The 26,531-nt window shown below is 37.3% G+C and overlaps 1 protein-coding gene across 2 annotated transcripts; it reads right to left on the minus strand.

Annotated features, from left to right (window-relative positions):
- Window positions 1-3,094: 3,094 nt before the first annotated feature.
- On the minus strand, window positions 3,095-25,553 carry Alas2 (5'-aminolevulinate synthase 2). Of its 2 annotated transcripts, XM_003461750.5 has the most exons (11): window positions 25,400-25,553; window positions 19,062-19,257; window positions 18,328-18,450; window positions 17,249-17,359; window positions 15,390-15,612; window positions 14,682-14,866; window positions 12,770-12,949; window positions 9,991-10,155; window positions 9,159-9,427; window positions 7,392-7,554; window positions 3,095-3,383 (listed from the first exon to the last, which is right to left on the minus strand). In XM_003461750.5, the coding sequence occupies exons 2-11, from the start codon at window positions 19,240-19,242 to the stop codon at window positions 3,220-3,222; spliced, it is 1,764 nt and encodes a 587-aa protein (XP_003461798.1). In that variant the 5' UTR covers window positions 19,243-19,257; window positions 25,400-25,553; the 3' UTR covers window positions 3,095-3,219. The 2 variants fall into 2 exon arrangements, with proteins under 2 accessions (XP_003461798.1, XP_063102035.1); XM_063245965.1 differs by lacking the exons at window positions 17,249-17,359; window positions 25,400-25,553.
- Window positions 25,554-26,531: the final 978 nt, after the last annotated feature.

The raw sequence follows: 26,531 nt of genomic DNA on the forward strand, positions 1-26,531 counted from the left end.
CTATATCCCAATGATGTAACACTTATGGAGAGGGGAGTTGAGAAGAGTGGTGCTCATTATAAATATAAATTTGTGAGGTTGTAGAAGTCCTCTGAATTGCTGACCTTGAATCAGTAAGAGAGGGAAAGCTGATGTGGTGTGGTTAAAGCAATGGTGGACTGTGTGTCCTAGATAATAGCTGCCTAAGTAAGTGTGTCCAATCCCTAGCTGCTATATATGGGTTACAGAATGAAAAGGAATAGTCTGAGCCTTCAGAATTACAAAGCCAGTCTTGAAACACAACAAATCTCGGGAAAGGTTGCCCCCTCATCAGATACTGTCATTAGTTATGTATTGGAAAGAACACCATGAGCACTTTGTATGCTATAACCAAACTTCTTTTATTACCTTAGAAATGGAACTGGTACGTACTATACGATGCTATGAGATAAAAAGCAAACAGTTGAGAACAATATCCAGACCCACCTCTGGAAAATAACCTCAGTATGGAGAAGCCATTCCTCCCTTCTGGGCAGTTTGGTTGGGACTGACTCATCTGGCTTTAAAGGCTATCTAAGACCCAGGTTTCCAAGTCTCTCTTAAAACAGAAACTAGACAAAGATGTCCACTGTCTCCACTTTCTCCACTCCTGTTCAATATAGACCTCAAAACATAGCCCAAGCAGTTAGCCAAGAGAAAGAAAAGGAATACAAATAGGAAAGGAAGAAGCCAGAGTATCATTATTTGCAGATGACATTCTCTACATAGAAAATCCAAGTATTCCACCAAAAGATACTTAAAATTAACCAATTCAACAGTGTAGCAAAATACAAAATTAACATGCAAAAATCAATAATGTTCCTGTACATTAATAATGAACTTGCTAACAGTGAAATTATGGAGAAAGCATTCACAATAGTATCAAAAAAAGTAAATACTTAGATAGTATCCTAACCAAAGAAGTGAAAGACTTCTATATTGAAAAAGGAGATTGAAGAAGACATCAGAAATGGAAAGATATTCCATCTTTTTGGATAGAAAGAACAAATATAGTTAAAATGTATATACTTCCAAAACTGATACATAGGTTTCAAAGAATCCAATCAAAATGACAAAAACAATCCTATAAAATTCGTATGAAACCAGAAGAGACCAGAATAGCTAAAGCAATCCTTTAAACAAAAGCAAGGCAGGAAGCATCACAGTCCCAGATTTGAAGTTACATTACTAAGCTACAGTGATAAAAGCAGCATGGTACTGACACAAAAACAGATATGCAAATCAATGGAACAGAATATGTGAAACAGAAACAGCCCCAGCACATTCAAATTTAATCTTTGAAAAAGGGTCCAAAAACATAATGGGGAAAATACTCCCTCTTTAATAAATTCTGCTGTAAAAATTGAATATCTGTGCAGAATATTGAGCCTAAACCCATATATCTCACCAGTACCAAACTAAAACCAAAATGGATCAGAGATCTAAATGCTAAAACTCATATCTGTTGGAAAATAAAAAAGATACAACATGAAGACAGGCACAGACACGGCTTTCTGAACAGAACCCTAATGTCATAAGAATGGCACCAAGAATTAACAAGTGAGATCATAGCAAAAACCTTTTGCACAGCAAAGGAAACAGTGAAGATACAACCTACAGAATGGGAAAAAATTGCCATTCCTTGGTCAGAGGACTGACATCTAGAATATGTAAAGATCTTAAAACAATTAGACCCTCCTCCAATAAAAGACTCAGCTAAAAAATGCATAACTGAAATGAATAGGCACTTTTCAAAAGAAGAAGTGCAAATGGCCAATAAACACTTGAAAAAATTTCAACATACTTAGCCATGAGAGAAATGCAAGTTAAAACAACACTGAGATTTTATCTTCAAAAAGAATGGCTGTCATCAATACTTGATTAATAACAAATGTTGAAGAGGCTGTGAGGAATAAGGAATCCTACACTGTTGGTGGGTGTATAAACTGGTAAAAGCACTGTGGGAATCAGTAAGGAGAGTTCTCATAAAACCCAAACCAGAAAGTCTATTTGACTTACTTATTTCCCTTCTAGATATGTTTCCATCATATTACAGTGATACATACATGGCTGTGTTTATAGGCAGCACAACTTGCAATAGCTAAATTTTAGAAATGGCCTGTGTGCCCATCAATAAATTAATGAATTAAAAAGGAGGGGAAATACACACACACACACACACACACACACACACTAGCTAATTCCACTATTGATCCTATTAGTTCAGGGAAACTGATTGCTTATATTGTTTGCTCTGTTTTGCAAGCCCATATCTTGTAATTTATTTTTTTTATATCGGACATCAAACTTATGACCTCACACATGCCAGGCAGATGTTTGTGGCACTGGGCCAAAACCCCAGCTCCTATATCTTGTAATTTGAGCAAGTATTTTAAAGATAACAATGTGCAATATAGTGACTATTGTTAATTTCCTATGTTTATTTTGAAATCCTATATCGTTTCTATTGCTTTGTTTTTATTGTTTTCTTTTAATGAAACAATATTACTGTGCCATAAAGAAAGATAAACTTAAGACATTCATATGTAAATGAATGTGTCTGGAAACTATAATGTTAAGTGAAATCAAAGACAAGCTTAAATATTGCATGATTTCTCTTATGTGAGAAACCCAGAATATAAAAAAGCAAAATAAATGTAGACAATAGAAAATAGGATGATCTTGTTTAAGTGAGAAGGGGATGAAGAGATGGAAAGACCAGAGAGGGATGAAAGAATTAAAAGACAAAAAAGAAGATGTGTTGTGTACATGTACTACCTGCCCATGATAAACATCATCATGTACTGTGAGAAAATAATAATTAAAAATATAAAAAATAAGCCCTAAATTTTGTCAAAACTATTGAAAAAGTAATTTCAAATCTGTCAAATGTTTTGTCTCTTTGTGCGTCTCATCATGTAGATTTTGCCCATTTTTTCCCTCTTTCTGGATTTCCTTATCGGTGAGATATAGTGGTCAGACCAATAAGTGATCTGTGTTTTTTTCATGCGTCTGGCACTTGACAGAGGAAGTGCAGAGTACATTTGTTCTCTGTCCTTTAATAAAGGGTGACATGTGCTGCAATTTGCTCTTTATTTTTAGACGCAAGTCAGGTAGCGGCACACAACAAAGCAAAAGATAGGAGGAGGCCCAGTCTCAAGTGAAGTGTAGATGGGTTAAGCATCCAAGTCATCTGGCTTCTCAGGCATAGGTGGTCACATATTGGGGCCCCATGTTCCCAAAGTAGGAGCGTTCCCACTCACTCATGAGCTCGAAGTGTACAGGACGATGGCAGAAATTGCAAGCAGCCACAGACACATCCTGAAGAGGCAGCCCCACTTCAGTCCAGGCTACTAGCAACTTACCTGAAAATGGTAGAGAGAGGGGAAAGAAATAATTGGTTAGATTTGGTCTTCTAAATCTCTGTGTCACAGTACAGATATACCAAGATATTGAACTCAAACATTTGAGGTACCTCAAGCCTTGAGTAACTTTGTCTATTAGACCAATGTGATCAAATATTGTCATTTGTCTGTGATTGCCAGGATGTATAGAAGATTGGGCAGCACTCCTCTGCCACAATTTGAAGTTATACTATCCTGGTCTGGACCATTTCATAAATATAGGTACTTGTGGCCCAAAAAGTGAATCTGATTGCTTGGAAACCCCTACCCTGGTGAGGAAGATGAGACAAACACTAACCACACACTGGCATCAGAATTATGAGTAGGAATCCTGGAGCAGTGTATGTGGTGTGTCAATCTTATAGGATACAGGAACTCAGAGGAGACAGCCTGACCCAGCTGTAGGAAGTACATTAGCCTTTTTCCTATGATCATGTCTTTGGTGATCTTGCCTAGTCTAGTAGCTTTAAATTTCATCTACAGTATATGCAGATGATTCTTAAATTTTCATCTCTGGTCAAGAAATCTCTTTAATTCCAGAGTTGTATGACTAATGGACTTTCTGAATTTCCACTTGGATATCTAAGAGATATAACTAATTTTACATGAACATAACAAAATTACTCATGTCCCTATCCTCCACCATGCCCGCTCTACTTTCAACTTTTTCCATCTCAGTGAAAAAGTTTTAGAGTCATCATCTTGCACAATCCAAAAGTTTTAGAGTCATCATCTCTTTTCCCCCCTTTTACTCCATATTGAGTTTATCAGCAAATACAATTGACTCTACCTTTAAAATCTAACTACTTATAACCTTCCTTGCTGTCATTCAGTCTAAGCCACTTTTATCTCCAACTGGAATATTGCAGTCACCTTCTCCTAGGTCTCCCTCTTCACATTTTATTCTTTTTAGTACATTCTCAGCATAGAAGTTGAAGAATTTTTAAATTTTGAGTCAGATATGTCAGTTCTCTGTTGAGATCCAAAGGATCTTGAAATAAAAGCTAGAATTTTTCCCAGGACCTATAGTACCCTATACAATCTGATCCCATGTTTCTCTCTCTGTCAGATTCTCCCATTTGCTAACACCACTCCATCCATACGCATCTAATTATTCTTCAAATAAAAAAGAAATACTCCCATATTAGAGTTTATCCTTCTTTAGACTCTTTTTTCTGCCTAGGGTACCCTTCCCTTAGCTATCTGCCCAGATTAATTCCTTAATTTCCTTCAAATCTTTGCTCAAATATCAACTCAAAAATCTCTCCTATTACCACTCTAATATTTCAGCCATCCTCCAAACTAGCCCTTGCTCCTAGCACTTCCTGTCCCCACTTCTACTTTAATTTTTCCATAGCACTGAGTACTAGCTGGCCATTTAATTTTCTTATTTTTAAAAATGTTTGATTATCCCCCTGTGCCAGAATATAAGCTCCAGGAAGGTAGAAATTTTGTGTCTGATTTGTTTACTACTGGATTCCCAGCACCTAGACTAGTATCTACAATGAGTAATCCATAAATATTTGTTGAAAGAAAAAATGAAAGGATGCCTGAATTAAGACTAGAAGATGAAGGCAAGTAAGCCAAAAGAATGGGTGATGAAATGCATTTTCCAATGCCTGTAATCCCAGCACTCAGGAGGCTGAGGTAGAAGAATCACCATGAGTTCAAGGCCAACCTGGGCTACACAGTGAGTTCAAGACAGTGAGATACAGTCTCAAAAATTTTAAAAGACATTACAGAAAGAAGAGAGTGCCATTAAGAAGGACCTAGTAATAAAGCAAAGCAAAATGAATAAACCATAAGTCATTTGGTGTAGCTCGAGAATATGTGTTGTGAAGAGGAGTGGATGTAAACATCACCATCTGGAAAGCACTGTATGCCATGCAAATGACCCTGAACTCTGTTCTTTAGACCAGGTGTCTATAAATTTTGGACTAAGCTGCCTCCTCAGCACAAAAGGCTTAGCATGTACTTTAAATCTATATGTTTATTTGTGTATTTTATGCATGTATCATTGTCAGCCTGTGTGTTAAAAACAATATCAGAGAAGGTTAATTTCCTATTTTAAGATTAAAAATAAACAAAATTCTAATACTCTTTTCCTTCACCCTACGGGTCATCTTGCTTTGGGTCTAGACAGTAGGGAAACCTGAAGAGATTTTAAGAAGGGGAGGAATATTGTCAGGTTTTAAAAAATTTCTCTCTGTTCAGTATAGCAAAAGGATTACAGAGGAACTTGAGAGAAACAGAAATTAGGAAGAAATCATGTTGACATGGATTAAAGGAAAGGCAGTGGAGAAAAAACAGATTTGAGAAAAATTAAAGATTTTTAGGATTTCAGGGTAGGTTGGCTATGTGATTGAGGGAGTAGTAGAATCTGAGTAGATCCCTCTCATATTATCATTCCTGTAAAAGTCCAGTCTAAGTGAACAGTCCCTAAGAGTACCATGATCTCTGTAACTGAAGCCCATACCAATTGAAAGAAGAGAAAATGTTCTAGAGTGTGATTCATCAGCTCAGAGAGGCAATAGACTTAGTGCTTATGACTGTGGAGACAGGAACAGGGTCTCCAGTCTCAATCTAGTACTTGTGACCTTGATTTCCACCAAGACAAAAATTGGAATGATAAACGTGTCTTTACCTCACAAGATTGTTGCAAGGATTAAATGGATTAACACATGTAAAATGTTAAGAACAGTGCTTGACACACAGTAAGTGATTAAAAAATTCTAGCCAGCATTATCTAATAGTTTTGGGTGAATGAATGACACTTATCTGTCTTGTGTTCCTCAAACTCTCATACTGCCTATACTTCAGATAGAATGACTGTTGACAGTATATTTTTGTGTTTTCTTGTCTCAACTGTTGCTCCTTGAAATTACCTTATTCTGGAATATCTTTGCACCATGTCTACATGTACTTTTAAGTGGAACACAAGTATTATCTCACCCACTAAACCTTTCTAATTTCATTCTTCTCACGCTCTCCAGCTACAAATGTGTCTCTTTCCAGCTCCTAAAACAATAGAATTCATCACATTGGACCAACACTGTAGTCTGTTTTCTCTGCTAAAGCATTGACTGCCTACTGTCTTTCATTCAGTAAACCTAGAATGAGCACCTGTCTTATGTTAGGCCCTTTATTAAAAGTTACACCCAAGCTGAGCGTGGTTGTGCATGCCTGTAACCCCAGCACTCAGGAGGCTGAGGCAGGAGGATCTCCATGAGTTTGAGGCCAACCTGGACTACATAGTGAGACCCTTTCTCAAAAACAAAACAAAACAACAACAACAAAAACTATACTCAGCACAAATATAGTAAACTTTAGATGAATTGACTGAACTTGCATATTTCAGGGTAAAACCCAAACTGGTACTCTACATTCCTCTCAATGTAGTCTCAATCTTGCACTGCCTTTGTAGATTCAGATTGATTCTTTCCTCCATCTTTCTACTCGTAATGCCTTGCATAACAGTAATATTGGCTTAGTGTTCCCAATATATCTCAAGTTGATTGTTGTATACATCCTTCCCTTTCCTTAGGCTCTTTCCTTTCCTAGGAATACCTTTAAAATACCTTCTTTCTTCTTTTGATCCAAGTGCAAGATTTACCTTGCAAGATTTAGCTCAGGTGTCCCGTCACTAGGAGCCCTGCCTTGATAGCATGGGCCAAGTTATGCCCCTCCTCTTGCCCCTATTTTCTGCTACCATACCTAATCTATGTATTGTCTTTGTTAGGATTTGATCACTCCTTGAGAATATGTGTATTTACTATGGTCTCCCCAATGAAATTAGAATACTGTAGGTCTATGATCTGTTTCTCATTCATGACAGTATTACAGGGCCTCGCATACAATGGATGTTCCAGAAATAATTTCTAATCTGAATGAAAAATATATTTTTAATTTCTTCAGATCTTAGGACTGAGGGAAAGGAAAATACTGTAGGTTTCTGTGTTGAGAACTTACCAACAAAATCTTCCATCATCTGAGGACTGTGGTGCGGAGAGGGTGCCAGGCGCAGCAGCTCCTCACCCCGAGGGACAGTTGGATAGTTGATGGCCTGCACATAGATGCCATGCTTGGAAAGCAGGAGATCACAAATCTTGCTGTTGAGTGCTGCATCACCCACCTGGCTCAAAATAAAGGCCCTTTAGTATCTGCCACCCAGAGCATACTACCACTTGCTTTATTAAACACAGGACCCCAGATCAAGGAACACAACTGAATTTGAGAACCGAGTTTTTGTTTTGGTTTGTTTTTAATATGCAGGTAGTTAGTGGCAGCTTCAGAATTTCTCTCAAGGAGGATTTGAAACCCAGTAATCAGGTTTGAAGGAGGGATGTGGGTGGTACCAGAGGCCATGTCTTGAAGTTATTTACAAAGAAAACACCTTGGTAAATTTAGAATTGTTCTGGTTAAGGAGACAAACTTAACAAGCCATTTCTGTGGTGCTGTCACTAGGTTAATTTAAAAAACATTTTAGAATGCAATCTTTCAAAGGAACTTTGGGTTAGCCTTACAAGCAGTTACTATAGTTGGCTCTCTATTTCTGTGAGTCTTGTAGGCTTAGATTTCCTCCAAAGATTCAACCAAAGTCATATCAAAAATAATTTTTCATAACTGTGTATAGTTGGGCATGTTGTCCCATGCCTCAGGAGGCTAAGCAGGAGGATTTCCACAGGTTTGAGGCCACCCTGGGCCATGTAGTAAATTCAAGGCCAGCCTGAACTACATAGTGAGACCCTGTCTCAAAACAACAACAATAACCTTTGTTAAATGAACACACACAGACATTTCTAGTTGTTTCTTAAGCAATACAGTGTAACAAATATTACTATATCATTTACATTGTATTAAGTATTATAACTAGGAATGATTTAAGTATATGGGAGGATTGTGTAGGTTATATGCAAATGTGCCATTTTATATAAAGGACTTGAGCAATTATGTATTTTGGTAAGGTTGGAGGAAGAAGCAGTCCTGGAACCAGTCCTCCAAAAATACCGAGAAATGACTATATTTCTGTTTCATCCAGGAAACTATCACAAAAAGTGTTCTTACCTTATCAATTCACACAAACACATGCCAATAGCAGTTCATTTTTAAGGCACTGTCAACACTCAAACATAGTTGAAGGTCTAAAATAGAAGCTAGTTATACGGCTTTTAATTTTACTTTTCTGTATTCAATTCTCATTAGCAAAAATGTTCTACATTATAATATTTTGAGTACACATACACATATATACACAAATACACACATACAAAACTGAACAAAAGCCGGTGATTTAGCTCAGCGGAATAAGCGCCTGCGTTGCAAGTGCTAGGTCATGAGTTTGATCCCTGGTACAAAAAAAAAAAAAAAAAAAAAAAAAGAACAAATACCTCACCAGGTGATACTCCATTTGTGAAGTACTTCAACACTTTGTATTTTTAATGCTGATCATACCCCACTAAAGTGAGTTTGTGTCACACTGATGGTCTTGATAAACACTTTGAAAATTACTGAATGGTGAGTCATGAGTTCTCAATCTTATAAACATGAGAAAATAGCTGATGGAGGTTGATTAATTCAGAATGATGATTTTTCAAAAAGAGGAATAAAGCTGGCTATAAGTAGGATGGTTCACAGGAACACAAAGTTATGACAGAAGCACAGTGTACGTTTGCTAGGAGTAGGAAGGCTCTCAGAAGAGATAGGTGAGGAAGGCAGTGGGCAGGGTGGGGTTCTCACCCGGATAGGAATGATATGGCTGAGGCAGGGGATAACAGGAAGGCCCCTGTCCATTAGTAGCTGGCGCATGTGCTTGACGTTGCGCTGGTGGGCCCTTCTCAGGGCTTGACCTTCCTCTCCCTTGAGCACACGTACAGATTCTAAAGCCCCAGAAAGCACCATGGGTGGAAGTGAAGTGGTGAAGATGAATCCAGCAGCATAGGAGCGCACCATGTCCACCAAATGTTGAGTGCTGGCAATATAGCCGCCCACACAGCCAAAAGCTTTTCCTGGAGATAGGAAAGAGAAAGATATACATTAACTCCTTAAATAATCCATGGGAACAGGATCATGCCTCAGGTAAAACAAGATGCACCTGAGGCTGCAATTCCAGCTTCCTTTCCTAGGCTTCTGCTGTTCTCTCTTGTACATGACCAGGCAGGCAGAGCTGATAATTCTGTGTCTCTACGATAGGACTTTCAAATTCTACCATATGTAATGACTAGATAGGATGGATCAGGGTGGGGACATTTAGCTGATTAGGGCCAGAAGTGGAACTAAGATGAAGTTTGGGGCAGGTGTGGGGGAGGAAAATACAGTTCCTCACTTATTCAAGTTGAACCTGGCTGGCTATTTGGCCCAGCTCAGAGGTCTTTTCAAACCCAACCCCCTAAACTTTCTCATCCACCTGGCAATGGGTTGAGAGTGGATAGAAAGAATCCAGGAGGTCAGTAGTCTGGGACTTTAAATTCCACCCAAATTCAACTCCTGAACTTTGGATAGAAGGAAGTACATGGTCTTACAGAGACTTCCTCTGGACTGCGTATAAGAGAAGTCCAATGTATTCACTCACCAAGAGTTCCAGAGACAATGTCAATCTTGTGCATAATTCCATCACGTTCCCCAATCCCGGCACCCCGGGACCCATACAGTCCAACAGCGTGGACTTCATCTACAAAGGTCAGGGCTCCATAATGGTGGGCAACATCACACAACTCCTCAAGGGGACAGATGGCACCTGAGTAAAGTCAAAATATAAGGATAGGAGATCATAACCCTTCCTCAACTCCATCCATACCTACTTGGCATTGAAAAACGTGTTATAGAACTGGAAGAGGGTGTCTATCCTCATTTGGGAGTATTCTGCCAGAACCACGGCCTGTGTGTGTGGGCGCAGGCTTGTGTGTGTGTGTGTGTTCTCTAGCCTGAGATCAAGACTTGGCTCTCTGCATGTATTTTTACTTCATTTTTATGATGCCTAGTCTCTTGTTTCTGTTGTTTTAGCCTTAACCAGATACTATTAAGAAAACCTATCAGTATTTTTCTTCTTCCCTGGTCCTCCCTGTTTCAGTCTTTCTAGATTTTTGTCATTATTTCCTTTTTGTTTCTATCTTTATTTTTATGTCTTTTTTGTCTCTGCCTTTATTTTTCTTAGTACTCTGCCCACTTTTCCTTTCTCTCCTTCCTTCTTCCTTTTTCTCCCTCTCTCCATCAGTTCCCCTTTCTTTTTCTTATTGTTTGTGGCCTTTCAGTCTGTCTTTCTTTAGTTTCTCTGTGCAATTGTGTCTCTTTCTGAGTTTCACTGTGCTTCTGCCTCTATCTTTTCTCTCTTGCCTCTGCCAGTGTAGCTCCCTGAGGAACATCTCCCTCGACTCAGTTACAATCTATCAAATGAAGGCGAATTAAAAATAACTGAAATGCACCTTGAGTCTATATTCTTAAATGAAATAAATTGTGTGCACATGTGTGAATACTGTGTTGTTTCTCTGGTGTGAGAAACCTAAAATGTAAATAAGAACCAAAATGTATTTTTAAATAGGAGGAAAATATTCAAATAGGGAGGAGAACAAGAGAGAGGGGAGGGAGAAAGGAAAAATAATTGATATATTCTCCTCAACTATCCATACAGACTTACCATTTTCCATGTTTATTCCAGTGTGCTAACAGTTGAATATAAGGTTTTCAAATGTGAATCTCATACATAGACTTCATGGTCACTCTACATATTAAAGGAACCCACACATATTGCCATTCCCTATTTCTCTATCCCCTAGAAACTGATGAGACAGAGGAAATTAGAATGCAGAGTAAATTTCTATAGGTGGAAACAGGAGCTCCAGACCAAGATTTAAAAATATGAGTATGTTGTAAGACAACAGAAACAGAGTCAACTACGAGATGTAGAGCCTGAGACAAATAAGACAATATAATGGTTCAAGAACCCTTAAAATGGGAGACAACCACAAAATTTACAGCTTTGGCAGATTTTATACCAAAAAGAAAAAAAAAAACTATCAAGGAGCCACTGATTTGTTAGTGTAAATAGTATGGTCCCACCAACATAGTTTCCACTAGAGAAATAAAGAATTTGAGTAGTCTTAGTGTTAGAAATATAAAAATGATCAACATGGTCTTTACTTTATTCCTGGTTCTAGAAATATGGAAGTGAACATGAAACTAAGTTAGTTACATCTAGGGTTTTTTTTCAGAATATTAGGGATTGAATCCAGGGATTTTGCACTGAGTTACATCTCTCTCTCCCTCTCTCCATATATATTTTCAAACTTGTGCTCCCACTTCCTTAAACTCCCAGACTACTGTGATTATAGGCATGCTCTGCCATGCCTGGCATCTCTTTTATTATTAATTACTTCTATTTTACAAATACGAATAAGGTAACTGAGGCACAAGGCAATTAAGAAATTTGCAAAAGCTATAAAAATGTTATTCTGGGATTTGAACATGGATAGCTTGGTATCAGAGCCTGCACACATAATCATTGCATGACACTTATGTTAACTAAATTAGGAAAACTATGAATCCTCTCTTGTTTTAGTTAGAAAAGTGTCAAAAAATGAAATGAGGACCTCATTCCTTAAATAGACCCAGAATGGGATGCCTAAAACATGTGACTTCTGCTCTGTAGGACCAGCAATAGAAAACTTTGAGTATTGTTTCAATAGAAAGAAGAAAAAAGGTAGAAGGATAAAAATAATTTAATTGTGTTACAGCATAACAAACGAAATGGCATTAATCATCTGTAATTTTTACAACCAGGTATTTTCCCTTGGAGAAAATTGAGGTTCAGCAAGTTAGAGTTACCCAAGGTCAAACAGGTAGTATGTATCAAAGGTAGGTGAACCTAGGTCTAACTGACTTGAAAAATCTGTTTTGACTTCAGTGTTTCCTAACAGAACTTGAAAATCCTAGGCAATGGTTTATGAAACTTTCCATTGTAGAAACACTGGCATAATTGATAGGCATTATTCTGAAAGAAGGAGTGTCATGTGAAGGAATTGGGAGTTATATGTCCTAGGGTAAAAATACACAAACAAAACTATAGTTTGGTTTTTAGTTTCTTTATCTTTAAGATGAGTGAAATAATTATCTTTATTTTTGGAATTTACTAGTTTTATGACCCTATGTAAGTAATTCTAATTCTTGTCTTCCTTATGTAAAAAAAAATAAAAATAGCACTAGAATCTACCCCATAGAATTCTGACACTCACATAAATTAATACTAATAACTTAGCTTGCCATGCAATAATCACCTAAAATTTTTAGTTGTTAACATCCTCATTATGGTTTTTGTCAGACAATTATAACGAACATACATTCACATATATACATACCATCCATAGAATGAACAGTTTCAAAGGCCACAATTTTGGGTGTCTTAGGGTTGGACTTTTCTAGAAGTTTCTCGAGGTGGTCAGGATCATTGTGCTTGAAGACAAACTTGGCTGCACCACTGTTGCGAATACCTTGGATCATGGAAGCATGGTTGCCTGCATCTGAGTAAATTTCACACCCTGAGGAACCAGATGTATAATTCTTAAACTTCTGTTTCAGTACTCACACATCAACCTTGAGATTTGATTTGGCAGGGGAAGAGACTCTATCTCTTCTACACTTTGAAAACTGTACTTTGCTTTCTCTTCCTCTGGAAAACTTTTTGTAATATCTCTTCCTCCCTTAGAAAAACTCCCCTCTCCTGAAATTCTGAAATTACATTCTTTTTCTCATCATTTATAACTCTTGTATGGCCTCTATCTTGGGGTAGAGAAAAATTTAATTTCCCAGGAAGCTTTAGAGTTCCTTGAGGACAGGCCTAGGTTCATTCTCTGGAACACATAAGATCAAGACTTGGAAAGAGTTGTTTGTTTGTTTGTTTGTTTCTCACAGAGAATGCTTATAGATTTAGGCTGATGCTGAAATCTTCCTGGTCTATATGAAATCCCAACCTTCAAAGTATCATCATTTTGGTTCTAGGTATAGAGATTAAAATCCTATCGGACTTTCAGTGTTGCCATCCTATGCTCTGGAGGGCAGTTATTCACTATGGAACTCACTCCCTTTACACAGAAAAAAAGGAAGGCTTTTATGTATAATTTGAGGAGTGCAGGATTTTCACTGTGTAATTATGCAACGGTAGGTAAGGGTGGGAAGTTAACAGAGAGAGCTATTAAACTATTTGTATTGCACAGACATCAAGGAGCTGTGGCCTGTCGGAGGAGTAAGGGGTATATTCTATATGAGAAAATGAGTTATGGCTTCTTAGAGGATATGGTTTGAAAGATTTGGAGTTTTGTTGTGGTCATTGTTGTTTTCATTTGAGGTACTTGGGATTAAGCCCAGTATTTTTTACCTCAGACTGGGAGTTTCTTGAGATTAGAAACAAAAATCCATTTATCTTTCTATACCTTGTAGCCAGTACACATAGTGAATGCTAAGTTAATATTTCTTGAGTGAATGGATGCATAAGCAAATGACTGATTTATAAGTGAGGGAATGAGCAAATGAAGTAATTACCAAATGAAAGAGGAAGAGAAGGGTATGTCCAAAGATAAGGCCAAAGAAATATGTAGAAGGTACATTATTGAGAGTTTTAGAAGCCATTACAGCCATTAGGTTTACTCTTAAGAATAATGGGAATCCATTAAATATTTTTGACCAAGGGAAAAACAAAGGTAGGTTTGTAGTTTTTAAAACATAGAATCCAGTGAATGGATAAACAATGGTTTCAGGCAGAATGAGAAATGCATCTTTCATTGTAAAAGGAAAGAATAGGGAAAAGTAGATGAACAATTAGATGTTTGTAAGTTTAATGTCAGTAAATAAGGAGATCCTGTCTCAAGGTTTCTGTGTTATTTATGAAGTAAGATGTGGAGTTATTTAGCAAGAGTGAATGAGAAGGTGGTCAAAAGTTTTAGCTAGGAAAGATGGTTTGTAACATATTCTGGAGACACAAAATAACTACTGATGTGTGTTAACTGCCCAGTTGAGTTGGAAGGTAATGGATTTATAATTTTTCTTTTCTGCAAGGTTGAGTGATGTTCCCCAGTCCTGATTCTCAGTATAGGTGCAAAAGAAAAAGATGAAAGTGTTGTAATCATATACTGTTTTGGATATGCAAGGTGGATATAAAGGAAGAAAATAGGAGCAAGTGAACTTAGCATAGAGGAAATGGGCAGTAGTGACAATGAGACTAGATATCATATTTCAGGACACCATCCTTGAACAAAGATCAGGGTTCAGGCTTACCTGGCAGGATCTTGGCCAAGGTGAAGAGTGTAGAGTCGTTGGCCACAAAGCAAGAAGAAAAGAGCAGGGCTGAATCTTTCTGGTGCAGTTCAGCTAGCTCCTGCTCAAGTTCCACATGAAACTTACTAGTACCTGAAATATTTCGGGTACCACCAGCTCCTGCTCCATGAAGCTGTAGAATCTCCCTGGCAGGAGAAAATAGAAAGGACACCAGAAAAAGAAAAAAAAATTCTTGTCAAGAACAAAGGAACTGAGTAGGTCGCCCTTCCTTGGCTGGGATCAATGTTGTCTTAATTATTCTAAATGAACTGTGTCTTGTGTGACCAAGTAGAGAATACAATGAGGAAGATAGGAAGGTAGACATGCCCTTTCATCCAGAGCTAGAGGGATTCAGGGATGGAGAGAAAAGCTAATCTGAATTTGAGCTATTTGAAAAACCTAAAGGAGGTCACACACAATCTCTTAACAACATGCATTCTTCAGTTAAATTAAGAGCTTATGGAGAATGGACCTTGCTTGGTCCCCAATCCTTTTCCTCCGTAGCACCAGATAGCTGAGAATTTAGAAAATATGGTGTGTTTACTGACTTAGTATGTGAAGAGTAGACATACTGGAGGTTGTGGTATACCTTAGGTTTATACTATCAGATCTGGTTCTAGATCTTTTCTTGATATATTCACACAATTTATTTTCCAGACTATCACTCACCGTGTGGCCTGCAAGACCCGAGAGTGCCGGCTCATGCCCAGGTAGTCATTACTACACCAGACAGACACATCTTTTGAGGCCACAGATGCCTCAGGGAAGTGTTGGGCAAAAGGGTATGCATCAGCCCAGCGGTTCACAGTCTTGAACACACGGTAAGTGTGGTCTTTTTTCTTCTCCATGATCTTGTTCCTGAAAAACTGGTCATAATCAAAAGCATGGTTTCCTGCAGTAGTAGAGATGAGGATGAAAAGAATTCATTTTAAATCTTCCTGTCTAGGCTACATTTTATCCGTGTTACTAATATTGATTTTCAAATTTTTTTTCAATATACTCATTTATTTGCTTGGTCACTGACTTATTGGATCATATTAATTCTCCACTACTTCATTCCACTAGTCTTTTGCTTATTCATTCATTTAGTAATTCATTCACACATTCACTCAGGCTTCATGCCTTTGTTATAGCTTCATTCATTTTCCCAGGGTTAGTGTGGAAACATTCTTACTGGAATTATAACTTTCAGATTTATGGAAGAATTATCAGTATACCTAGTTTTTAGTCTTTTTTCTGTCACTTGTTAGTTACGTGGCCTGAAACCAGTTAGAAGCCGCTCTGTTTCTTTGTAGAATTGTGAGCATCTAATTACCAATATCACATTGCACACTCACATAGCACATACTAATGGAAGTATTACTACTATGATAATAATAAAAATAGCTAATAGTTATATTGCCATATCCAACATTTAATGAATATTTAGTACACATAGGCCATCTTGTGGGAACTTCAAAATATTATTTCATTTATTACTCATAAGAACCCTATGTGAAAAGTTTCATTAATATCTCTATTTTACAGATGAGGGAACTGAAGCGTAAAGAGATTATTTAACCTGATCAAGGTCATATAGTAATTTTTTAGCTAGTAGGTGACTCATTAGGTTAAAAAAAATCTGACAAAGGTAATACTATACATACTCTTTGGGTGTTTTTATATGTATGATAAAACAATACACTAACCTGAGGAATGCATAAAATAGAAAATAACCTACATTAAATGTGGTTAACTAACTGAATGATGTTCTATCAACACTACAGACACAGTTCAACCATTAATAATTACTGTACAGCTCTATGTTTTTGGATATGGAACAAACCTCATCTCATACTGTTAAGTGAACAAAGCAGCATAAATGAACACTAGGTAGAATAAGATCATATTTTAAAGAAAATATGTATATAGTGAGAAAACAGAAAGGGATTCAGTGTGTGTGTGTGTGTGTGTGTGTGTGTGTGTGTGTGTGTGTGTGTGTTTGTGTGTTTGTGCATAGCCATAAAGATATATCTGGCAGAAACATAACAAAAAGTTACAGCAGATGATGGAAGTCTGAGTAACATAAATTTTCCTCTTCATATTTTCCAGTATCTGTTGAAAATATTTACAGATGAATGATATTCTATGTTAGAAAAATTAATACAATTATGTAAAGTGAGTATAAATACATACAAGAGAGGTAAAATGACTCTGGGAAGGGTGAGAGTTTTTGAGGGAAAGAAGAAAAAGAAATAATGAGAGTAAGCCTAAAATATGTAATGAGGCCACATGTTAACATGCTAGAAATGCTTCACTTCAGCGAATGTAATTTTATTTTTTCCTCATGATAACCTGCTAAAGGTATTAAAATCCCACTAAAGGGAAATGGCTTACTTGCAAAAGCAAATATATCCAGCAAATTCCAGCACTAAAACTTAAACCCAGACACTGTTTTGTTTCAAAATCCTTCCATTCCCTTTCCTTTAAACCCTTTCAGTACTCCTTACCTTTCCTGATACCCTTAATTTTCACTTCAGCATACCTACCAACCATATCCTTCTGACTCAGATGTGTGACAGTCCCTGAAGTCTGTTCTGAATCTTGAGGACTAGTGAATGTCTTCTTTAGGCTACTTGAGACCAGGGAGCTTGGTAAGTCTGAGAGGATGTATTCGATTCATTGGCATGAAGAGGAGCAGAATAGAAGAAAGTATATGTTGTACTCTTTAGGCCCAGTGCAATGTATAGAAATAAGTTTATAAAGTATAGAAGCCTTCTTCAGGAATAAAACAAATCTTCTGAAAAATGAGATCCTACTCATCTCCCCATGTGAGAATTCCTATAATGTCAATAAACCATCTACAAGATGAATCACAATTTTCCTCACTAGGATTTTCCCTTGGGTGAGGTAACCAGGTTAGCGACATGGAATCCTGTACTTTGGAGATAGATAAGCCGTATTCTACTTTTTCTTAACACAATTGCATTTCAATTTTGAGGTTTTTTTGTCCCCAGTTTTATCCCAAAAACACCTATGAAAGATGTCAACAATGTGGCCATCTCTTATGTTATCTTTGCTAGTCTGCACTGGTTGAATTGACACCAACATCAAATTGACTTGGGGTCCCACCTCCTTCCAAAGGATGTATCCTGTTGAGAATAAAATTTTATTTGAATTTGTTTTAAATGAAACTACTAATAGAAAATGTTTTCAGTGAAAATGGGGGTATGCTATATAAAAAAGTAAAATAAAATAAATGATGTAACTACTGTGACTCTTTTTCTTTCATGCAAATACAAGTTCTCATGATGTGATCTTGCTTAAATGTGGGAGCTCAGCCTGTTTGGATTTGTTTAGCTACCTGGGAGACAGGAAGTAGAACTCTAGAAGGCTTAACCTAATTGTAGACATGGCTAGAATTTAGGGGAGTCTGAGCATATGTGTGTGTTGTGCTGAGTGTGCCTTATTGCATAGTCTAAGCTACTCCCAACCATAACTTTCATAAAAATCATTTAGACTTCCCATCAGGGAATGTGTACTAGCTGCCTCTGAATTAGCCTAGCTGAGGGTTATGATGAAGTGGTTTTAAACAATAAAGTTGGATAAGGTGGTATTCAACTATAACCTGTCTTAAAAGTCTTCACATCCTCCTGGACTTCTGGGGCTGCCTTCTGTACAATCTTGCTCCTTCCATGCTGCAGTTCTGACAACATGAAGGGACAGTGGCCATTGGCCAAAGATGGAGAACCTATGAAAAGATAAAAGTAATTGAGAGTATATTCCTAGCAATAAATCCAGTTCAACCATAATTGTTGAAACCTGCTGTATCACAAAGCCTTATCTCAAGCTGTCATAGAGATACAGAACTGGATTAGTTTCGTCTCTATACTAAGAGAACTCTTAAACTCATGGGAGTGTCACACTGAAGATGTATTGTAAAGTGCTAGTGGGAAAGAAAATGCTTATGAAAATCTAGATGATTTAGGAAACTATGACCCTTTGCAGAGGAGATGATCCATAAGCTCAGTGTTGAATGAGAAATATCAGATACCCTAATACTTGGTGTGGAACATACTAATATTTCAGGAATAATGGCACAGAATCTTGTGACAATAGGTTTGAATCTCGATATTTTAAGAAGTTTCAACATGACTGGTATATGGAGTAGAAAAAGTGTGGGAGTAGGACTTTAAAGAAAGCCTGGCAGAAGACATATCCTTGCTATATTTTTAGATCCATTCATTCTACTTGACATTATTCACGCAAACTCTTCTAGATATTAAATGATAGCCAGTATGATTTGGAACCTTGTCTTTATGACCCAGATATTCTTCCCTCATGTCAACAACCTCTTCTTACCCCATCCAGCCTTAGTTGCCTTAAGGTAGATTTGAGAGCAGGTTGATCCTTGAGTGGCTAGAATAGGACAGCGTCTGGTACCGAACAGGAACTGATGAATCTTAATCACTTTGCCCAGGAGGCCAGTGGGGGTCCGGGCAAGCACTGGGCAGTAATGTAGCAACGTGGCTATTGCTACCATCTTGAGCCCAAACTCCTGCAGAAAACGTGAAAGAAATGAGATTCCAACATTAGGGCATGCCAAAGCCAAGTATCATTCTTATGTTGGATCTTTTGGATTTACCTTCCCAACTAAAGCTTACTGCCTTACTCAGAGATGTCCTTATTATCCTTTCAAGGAAAGAACTATTCCAATGTTAAACTGCCCCAATAGAACATTAGAGAGGGAGAAATAGGAAACTGGCCTGTAGATGAAGGAGTGAAGGAAGGAATTCTAACTGAATGTCAGAACATTTGGACTCAAATTCTGCCATTAAACTTCTCTGTGATTCTGATGATTATTGAAGTATGTTTATGTGTGATATGAAAGTTGACAACTAACCAAACTTTGACCAATACTTATGGCCAAGATTTTGCTAAGAATATTGGCTTCAGTCAAGTAAAGATTCAACCTTTTAATTGAAGCAGATACAATTAACCAGAGCTTCTAAATATTGACCCAGAATTTTTCCTGAACAGACTCTACCAGAGAAGAAGGATCCCGAGGCCAGAGTTGTTAGTGCAAAGAGATCCAGAGCACAAAAAGACAAGGTAGGTCCTAAGTCTATGGACTGTGTAACACCAGCTTGGTGTTTCACTATCTTTGGATTTTCTGTAGACTTTTAGATAAGCACAAAGGAGGAGGTGAAAGCAAGATGCAAGAGGTTTGGAAGATAAGGCACACTATATAGTCTATGCTTCTGTGAAAGAGGAAGAAGCTGAGGCAGAGCAAAAGCGAGACCAGAGAGAAAATGAGAAAAATAGAAGCCAGATAACACATAGCAGTCCATAAATATTTTCAAATTTGGAAATAAATTAATGAATGAATAGGATCTGTAATGGAGAGGAAAAAGGGAAGTGGGGAGTCAGACAAAAGAAAAGATAAAAGGGAAAGTAGAGATATAATAAAGATATGGAGTTAGAAGAACAAAAATTGTGGGAGAGAAAGAGATCAAAGCCAGAAGGCAAAAAGATGGAGTGGAGATAGCAGTCATAGAAAAGAAAACTGTTCATGAAAGACATGAGAAGAAGATGATGGGAACAACAGATGATAGAAAAAAAGAATAAGGTTAGGCAAAAGAGAGAGGAGAGGAGAGGAGAGAGAGAGAGAGAGACTGAGAGAGAGAGAGAGAGAGAGAGAGAGAGAGAGAGAGAGAGAGAGAGAGAAATGTAAATGTAAGGCTTCAGGCTGAGAGAGACAGGGGACATGACAGTTCTGTGAGCCTAGAGGAAAATAAAAAGATTCATAAAAGTGAAAGCAGAAACGCAGAGAAGAGAATCCAGCAGGGGCAGAGAGTCAGTCAGACACAAGATAAAGATAAAGATAAAGAAAAAAAACTAGCGAAAGTTAAGCAATAAAAAAGAATTAAGAGGAGCCGGGACCTAGTGAGGGAGATGAAATTCTCTGGCACAGAGAATTTAGTAAAGAAAATTTAAAAAATAAGTAAAAAATAGAGACAGAGAGGTGGCTAAAAGGGTAAAAGTACAATGGGAGGTGGAAAGACTGAGAGATGCTAAGAGAAAGACAGCTAGAGATATAAAGAGGGGAAAAAGAGATTAAAAGCAAAAGGGTAAATTATAGATCCAGAATGAAGGGGGAAGATAAGCTAAGGGGAAGTGCAATGGGAGAGAGGGCAGTGTGAGAAGACTAACGCGACTTTGGAACTGCCAAGAAAGGTATTGAATAAAGTTGAACAGTATCTTCACTGTATAAAGCCTATTTTAAGGGAGAAGTGGGCAGGAGGAGGTCATGACCCCTGTCATCACATGGCAACTTTCTTCACCTACCTCCTTCCTAATTTCATGGAACAAACAACATGTTCTAACTTCACAAAGTAGTCTGTTTTGCTTATTCCAAATTAGAGTATCTTCCCTCACTCTGACAGACTGTCACCGTAGCCTGTTAGTATGTGGGCCCAGGGCATGTGGGCCCTGAAACTAGGAAATGCAGAATTGTTCAAAGTGTTAAATGAAATAACTCATGGTAAACCTTTAGGCTACTGCCTGGCATACAGAAGATTTTCAGAATAGATGTTAGCTTGTCTTAATTAAGCACCAATTCCCAAAATTCCTTTATTGGATGTTCTTAGATAAGTCATTTCCCCCTTTTTTAGGGCTTGGCTTTCAAACATAAGGTGGTCATGACTATTCACATGGTAGATCATGAATTGGATTCTGTACCTACTTCATATCTGGAAATAAGAGTTTCCATTCATGTGCCTGCCCATGAAGGCAAAAACATTCAAGGATGAGCCTGCAGACCACAGATAAGGCTCCCAGAGTTTATCGGCATTGGGGTCTGATCACTCCCCAAACCTAGCCCAGGGCATAGGAGAAAAGCAGAGCACCTCTCTGGAATCACATCTGAGCATCTGGCTGGGGTTGGCTATTGAGCATGTAGCTACCAGTGAAAAGCAAATATGGATGGCCTAGAAAGAGGCAGACAGATGGTCACAATCCCTGGAAACTCCTTCCATTCATATCCACCCCTGCAAAAAATAATGACAATTTTCAAGTATGTAATAAGAAAGAAAGTGCCTAATGTTGGAGGCAAAGTCCAGTACTGCCTTGGAATTATGTTGATGCAAGCCTAGCCTCCACGGAAGTCAATACATTTATCTTCTCTAACAGGCTTTCTGCCATTACGTGCTCAGTCTCCTGGGAAAACAAACTAATTTTCAAGCTTTTTTCAAGTTTTAGTCCCAGTATTGCCTGTTGTGATACTCCTTTCCTACAAGTTACTTTACCTGGCCGTAATTATGATCCATAACTTTGTAGTCTATGCAGCTTGGGTGTTGTATCATTCCACATCAGTATCTACTTTGAAATTGGAGTGAACAAAATTGATCAAGAAAACAGGTTAGATAATTTAGGTCATTATGAGCATAGAATTTGGAGCCAGATCACTTGTTTTTGAATCTTGGTTCCACCACTCACTGGCTCTAGGATCTTAAGACAGATATTTTCATTTACTGTATCTTATATCTATAAAATATAGAAAATAAGAAGAATGATCTATTTCACAGGGATGTTATGAAGATTCAAAAAGACAATTCACATGTGTTTGGAAGTATACCTACTCATGAGTAAACACTGAAAAAGTATTTTTCTATGTAAGGAAAATGAAACTACAGCCACCAAAAGTTGCATCATGAATATATAAAGCTAAGTCTGGAAAGCTAGAGCCCTGACTCCTGAATATGTTATAACTTAACAAGTAAACTTGGTTTCTGTACTTCGTCTCTCTAGTTCCCAGATTCTTGTTAGACATTACATTATATAATTTCGTAGATCCAAATTGGTTTTGATAGTCAAATACTCAGGGTATTTTACTTTTCCAAATTCCTTTGAAAATGCTTCATAAGCATCAATTTATTTAATGTTTACAACAAGCCTATAGTAAAGAATCTAAGGCCCCAAAAGATTAAGTTGTTGTAATTGCACAGCTAGTGAGTATCCAGGATTTCAATTAAGCAATCTGGCTCAAAGCAAAGAAGCTAGCTTAACTACTATGATCCATGATTCAAATATTACGTATTTGCTTAGCAGAGATGTGACTCCAGATACTCATATCCTTTGCTGAACCAATATAGGCATCATTCTGGGATACTGTCTTTTTGTGACTAATTCCTGTACTAAAAGAACAGATTTCAGGTACTATCCTCATTCTACCATTTAACAATTTATGCACCCCCTATGTCAAAATGCATTCTAGTGATCTTTTTCAAACAATGATTTCAACCAGAGATACATGGATTTTCAGGCCAAGTGACAGATCATTACTCAAATGTTTTCCCCTGCATCTTTAAAATTTTCTTTCAAGTTAACACCCAATTGGTAGTCTCAGAGGGCAGAAGAGCTAATCACCACCCCTAGTAACAAAACAGAAAGCAAAAATTATAGCATTCCTTGCTTCCTCCTCTGCCATTTGTCACCTGCCTTGAAAAGATACAGTGTGGAGGGGGACTGGATAATTCTTTCCAGGATCTGGAAGAATCAGGCCTTACCTCCCTTTCTTTTTTTTTTTTTTTTTTTTTTTATTATTTAAGAGGAAAAAGAGAAAAACACAAAACAAACCAAAGCGGCGTAAGGGTACACGCAATACAGAACTACAAAACAAAACAAAACAAAACAAAACAAAATAAAAAACCATAACAGTAAGAAATTACCTGCTAGTAGATTACACACTATTTTCTTGAAAATAGTTCCTCAAATCACAGTATCAAAGAACACAAGGTGGACATTCAAACAGGGAGACTGCAAACAGCTGTGTTCAATGTTCCAAAAACATTGATAAAGTCAGCTATTTAACACCCCCAAACACACTTGCTGTTATATCCGCTAGAGCTCCTTTTCTTTTTTTTTTTCCCCTCTCTTTTTTACAACAAAATTTACACATCTTGGATTTTATTACTCCTTAGTGCTTATTACTTTCTTTGGGGGGGGGAAGAATACAGTCAAATATGGCAAAACAAAGCTGTCAGTCAACACCAAGGACAGACGTAGCACATGGTGTAGAACAGAGTACAAGTTCATCAACAATGGTTATCAACGTTGTCCCCTGCCTCCTCAAAAAGAATTGTCCATCTCATTAGACATTACAAAGTTGGACAAAACAGCAGAGAACAAGACCAACAAAACTTAGGCATTGCAAACATTACAGGACTTCCAAAGAAGACAATAGTCAAACCAGAATGGGCATCTTAGTGAATCTTATTGTCTTCAAAGTAGTTGCCCATGTCCTCAAACTTGCTACTATCATACAGAATGGAACAGAGTCTAATCAGTCAAAACAAGATCGTGGGAGTACCACAGGACTTCAAAACAAGTTAATAGGAAATAGAAGAGTTACTATTTATATATCCTAATTTTTTTGAATTTTTTCTTTAATTAAGACAAACATAAGAAATGACTAAATAATTTTTTTTTGAAACAATAAGGGGGAGATTGAGATAAAACAGGACATAACAATATAACAATAGAGGTCACAGCATGACTGCTTCAATAACCTAGTACTTCACCACCCCATAACCCGACTTAATAGTAGCTACCACAGTGTCTTTTTCCTTGAAATATTTGGGCAAAACCTCACATACTCTAGCTTCAAATATTTTCATATCAAGAAGCCCAGAATAAAGCCTTTCCAATCAACGAGTGAAAACTTCACAAGGCTTCAAGGCCACCCAATGGGGAATCATGATTACCACATATTTTTATATATTTGAATCATTACTTACATTAGGGAAACTATTCGGTATTCACACATGCGAGATACCTCCCTTTCTAGTACTCTTTTTCCACTGTTAAAGAATCATACAAAATTGTATAGACATAAAATCAGAGAACCAAAAATCCTTAGCAACAGAAAGATTTAGAAGTCCAAAAAGCCAAAACTAGATAACGTTATGAAAATTACTGGCTAAGGCCCTTTTTTTCAGAAGATAAATTCTTTGCCTAGGGTCTCACAGTGAATAAGAGTGAGAATACAGATATACTGACTTTCTGCATAGTGACACATTTTTCTTCTACGTTAACACTTCATTTATGTTATTCATCTTTAAATTCCTGCAAATCTCTCTTTACTCAATTATTCATTTCAATTGTTACTATAGACTCTCAGTTTTTCCCCTAGTTTTGGCCCCTAGGTTCTGAGGCATTGAGTTCTGCTCTCTTGGCCAAGCAGAGAAGAATTGAAGGCAGAGGGGAATGGAGAATTGCAAGAAGACATTAAGACATCTTTCTTGATCGAAAAAATAGGACAGGAGGAGATAGAAACAGAAATACACTGAGAGATACAGTTGAGGCAAGAGACAGAAAGGAAGAAAATTTAGAGAAAAAGATAAGAGAAAATTCAGTGGAAGGAAAAGTATGAGAAAACAACAGCCCGGAGAGTGAAGTGAGTGATCTTGAAAACTAAAAAATGGAGAGTACATAAAGGGAAAAAGAAACAAAGGAAAATTGAAAACAAAGAAAAAACAGGAAGAGACATGAGGGGACAAAAAATAAAATAAACTGATAGAAAATTTCTAAGAAATGGACACAGCGGGAGTCAAATCTAGTTAAACCAGAAAGTACATGTGCATGAATCTGACTTGGGAAGGGAGACGAGAGAGAAGGACCAGGCTGAGAGCAGTACTTACCTGTTGCCCTGCACTGAGGACGAACCAAAAGACGGATGAGTGCTATGGGTTAGGACCTGGCATTTATCCCTACCACCAGACTTAGCTCCACCTACCCAGCCTATGACTGGACTGGCCTTGCATTTGCCCCAAAGTTATCTCAGGCCTCTGCTGGAGATAAAACTCAAAGTAGTTCCTTCTGGACCTTCCCCTCCTCCAGCTCTGACTCTTCACTTTCTAATTTCTTTCACTTTTCTGAGGTAGTAAAATGAGATCATTTGAAATTTGGGATTGGGACCATCCTTATAGAAGTAGGGCACCTTAAGCAAAGTCAGCTCTCTGGCTGTCATTATCTTCTATTATAAAAAAGAGCAACAAACAAAGAAACAAAAAATACAACTGAGTGTAGCACAAGTGGAAAACATTTTGAGGTTCAATGTGGAGTACATAGTTGTTCTTATGAGCACTAAGAGTTTACTTCATTTTTCTTTTTTCTTTTCAAAAAATTAAGATAAAAGAGGACATAACAACACAGGTCAGAACAGAACAATTTAAGCAACATAGTGTTTCACTACAAGACAATCCAACATAACAGTAGCTACCATAGTGTCGCTTTCCTTGAAATATTTCAGTTTACCTTCATATACTATAGCATCAAACATAAAAAGACAGTGTAAAACCATTCAAGAGAATGAAAGTATTATAGGGCATTCAGAACCAACTAACAGAAAATGAACAATGGTTTCTATATTATCTCCTTGTCTATAAAAATTTTTGTTTATACTATAACATATAATAAAATCCAATAAGATACATGATAAAACCGATGGAGACAAGAACAAAAGCTTGATGGGACTTCAAAACAAGTTGATATTAAATCATCACTAGCTATTATAATGTCTTGCTTTCTTTAAAATAGACACATGATCCCATCACAGACAATAAAATCAAATAACCCAGAATAAAACCATTCCAATTAATGAATGAAAACATTATAAGGCTTCAAAGCAATATAATGGGGAATTATGATTACCACATACTTTTGTGTATTCTTACCATTTATTACACTAAGGAAGCTATTCAGTATTTATATATGTGAGTTTGATTTATTTCACTTATGAGTATGGTCTCAAGCTGCATCCATTTATTTGTA

The sequence above is a fragment of the Cavia porcellus genome, unplaced genomic scaffold (genome assembly GCF_034190915.1).
Source record: "Cavia porcellus strain 051 isolate PalLab524CR breed Dunkin Hartley unplaced genomic scaffold, mCavPor4.1 scaffold_3, whole genome shotgun sequence".
NCBI lineage: Eukaryota > Metazoa > Chordata > Mammalia > Rodentia > Caviidae > Cavia > Cavia porcellus.

Excerpts from the sequence above, each read along its gene's own strand:
- Alas2 (XM_003461750.5), bottom strand. The coding sequence starts at position 19,242 with ATGGTAGCAATAGCCACGTTGCTACATTACTGCCCAGTGCTTGCCCGG. Across the intron at positions 17,360-18,327 it reads TGTGAAGACTTTTAAGACAG|ACTTACCAAGCTCCCTGGTC; the intron begins GTTATAGTTGAA and ends ACATCCTCTCAG. Across the intron at positions 3,384-7,391 it reads GATGATGGAAGATTTTGTTG|GTAAGTTGCTAGTAGCCTGG; the intron begins GTAAGTTCTCAA and ends TACCATTTTCAG.